Source organism: Aptenodytes forsteri, unplaced genomic scaffold (genome assembly GCF_000699145.1).
Source record: "Aptenodytes forsteri isolate BGI_AS27 unplaced genomic scaffold, ASM69914v1 Scaffold255, whole genome shotgun sequence".
NCBI classification, from domain to species: Eukaryota; Metazoa; Chordata; class Aves; order Sphenisciformes; family Spheniscidae; genus Aptenodytes; species Aptenodytes forsteri.
Window position 1 is genome coordinate 4,381,549 of NW_008794888.1, and position 2,705 is coordinate 4,384,253.

A 2,705-nucleotide genomic window follows, 5' to 3' on the forward strand; every position below is an offset into this window, starting at 1 on the left:
ACACACACACACACACACACACACACACACACACACACACACACACACACACACACACACACACACACACACACACACACACACACACACACACACACACACACACACACACACACACAGAGGTTTGCACGCCCAGACTCTGCTCCAGGAGTCCCGGGGAGGCACATGACTGGGCAAAAAAGCTGGAGGCTTTTTGGGAGATGGGAGGCTGAGGAAGTGCTGGCCTTACCCTGCTGCAGGATCTTGCCGAAGTACTTGCTGTGGCTGGTGCAGTTCCAGCGGCGGAAGCGGAATTGGTACTGGCACTCCCGGACGCCCAGCTTGGTGCCCTTGGCCACCTCCTGCACGATCTCTGGCTCCAGCTGGCACAGTTCCGCCTGCTTCCCTGCCAGCCGCTTCGTCTTGCGGCAGATGCTGTTGGGGTCCATGACCAGGGGGCTCCCCACTGCCCTGCAGGAGGGACAGCGAGCAGAGCAAAACCAGCATCCGAGCCTGGGGGGGGACTGGGGTGGGGATGGGGCATGGCCAGACCTACTCCCAGGGACGGACCTGGGCTACAGGGCAGTGCCGGCTCAGCGCTGAGCCTGGGTGACAAGGGGACAGGGAGAGGTATGCATGGAGGCCAGGACAAAAGGTATGGGTGGCACCTGCGTGCCAGCGTGCCAGCACCCAGGGGATACCTTGCCCTGCCCAGCCAGTCGGAGATCCCCAACTGTGGGGCTGGCTGGAGGATGATGCTGACACATGCCACTCCACACCCCGAAGCCCTTGGGGGCATCCTTGGGGGTGATGGCGGTGTCCCTGATGGGAGGTGGCAGAGACACTGTGCTGCTCAGCACCTGCTCTTTGGGTCTGGCGCTGACCCGGCACAGCCCTGGCATCGCGGTGTGACCGATGCCCAGTGCAGCTGCAGCTCCTGGAGCCCCGTGGGCACAGCAGGGAGCCCAGCCAGCGTTCTCAGTGCACCTCCCCCTTTCCGGGGGGGGGCCTCGCTGCTTTACCCCGTGGGAGACGAGCCGAGTGACCTTGCCAGCGATAAAGCCCCTTGGCTGCTGGCCAGGCTCCCATGCTTGCCTCTCCCTACCCAGGCACTGGCCCCGGGGGGAACAGAGCCACAGGTGGACACGGGTGTGTGAGAGAGGGATGCAGGTGGCATCGCCAGCCATGCCAATGCCAGCGCGGGAGGGCAAGTCTCGGCTAGGCCCATGTCAGAGGCGGCTCCTCCTCGCCAGCACAGCTGGAGCGAGGTGCCTGGCTCTACGGGCTGTAGAGGCAAAGTTTGAGCACGATGCTGCACTCCTCAGTGTGCCGCCAGCTACAGAAACTCCTGTACTTTCCCCACACATTTCGCCTGGAGTGCCCTCCGTGGCACGGCTCGTGCAGCTGCACAGCTTGCCAACGCCGTGCCCTGTGCCCTGTGCCGGGGTGGGCAATGATCCAGCTCCGCTGTGGGCAACGTCGGGGCTGCAGCAGGCAGAGGGCAGGCACGCCGCGCTGACGGCCTCCCACCCACCCATGCCACCTGTCCCATGGCACGGAGACCGCGTGGCCATGGGCACCCAAATTTAGCATGCCCCAAACACAGCCCCACTCAGCCCCCCTTCGCCTCCAGCGCTGCTCCTGTGGGCTCAGAGCTCGTCCTGCTCGATAACATGATTTTCCTGGCTGTGGATGCCCACAGGACCCCAGGGCTGGACTCAGCATCCCCCAGCGTTTTGGGATGCCAGAGGACTACGAGGCCACGTCCCCTGGAGAGCAGCACCCGGGCAGCCTGTGCTGCCGGCAGCCCCACTCACTGGGGAGCACCGGCTGTGCTGCAGCTTCCAAACCCAGACCTTTATAGTCTGGCCAAGCCCCAGGGGCTCGAAAATCACAAGCTGAATCTCAGTGTTTAACTATGTTCTACGTTTCCTTTTCGCTCTCGCACAGCTGGGGCACTGTCTTTGGGACACGAGGCTGCAGGACTTCGCTTGCCATCCTGCCCCCAGTGCAAACCCCCTCCGAGCCCCTTGTTTGAAGCTCGAGGTCCTGCCAGGGTCCCCCTGCCCCAGGTCAGGCCCCCAAGCTGCCAGCATCTCCTGCCCACCAAACCCCAGCTGGGTTTGGGGAGGATGTGTCCTCTCGCACAGCCTGGAAAAGGAGACTTTACACTTTGGCTGGAGGTTTAAAGGGTTAAACAGCTCAACCAAGAGGCACAGCCTGGAAAGGTGACCTCCATCAGGGAAACTGAGGCAAGTCCACACTGCTGCTGGGGAACATCCATCTCCCTTTGCTCCCCCACAGCTCGGTTTCCCTTTGCTGCATGATGCACGGGTGCCTCTGCAAAGGGATGGGGCATCTGGGGAAGCATCGTGGGGCTGTGGCTGGGCTGACACAGGTCACCCATCAATGGGGAAACTGAGGCCCATATGGAAAGCCATCAGCGACCCTGTCCCATGATGACCACATGGGGATTCAAGCCTCCATGCTGGGCTCCAAGCTCGCCCTCCTTAGGGACCGCAGGCTCCCGACATCCCCAATGGGACAGCAGAGGTTTGGCCGCCTGCTCCGGTGGGGTGGGGAAGAAGGGGAGCTGGAATGGGACTTTCATTAAGAGATGACTCTTTGTACTCATATAAAAATGATGCGCCAGCCCCCTGGGGCCATCAGATCAAATGCTGAACTGTGGCTCACCCCAGCCCGCCAGCCCAGGCCAGGAAGAAGAG

At 62.2% G+C, this 2,705-nt stretch overlaps 1 protein-coding gene across 1 annotated transcript in view; it reads right to left on the minus strand.

Moving 5' to 3' along the window:
- WNT6 (Wnt family member 6) overlaps positions 1 to 2,705 on the minus strand; it is a 14,646-nt gene that overhangs the window by 4,305 nt on the left and 7,636 nt on the right. The window contains exon 2 of the mRNA XM_009274936.1: positions 230 to 450. Coding sequence (XP_009273211.1) covers positions 230 to 450 — 221 coding nt within the window. The remainder of the gene's footprint in view (positions 1 to 229; positions 451 to 2,705) is intronic.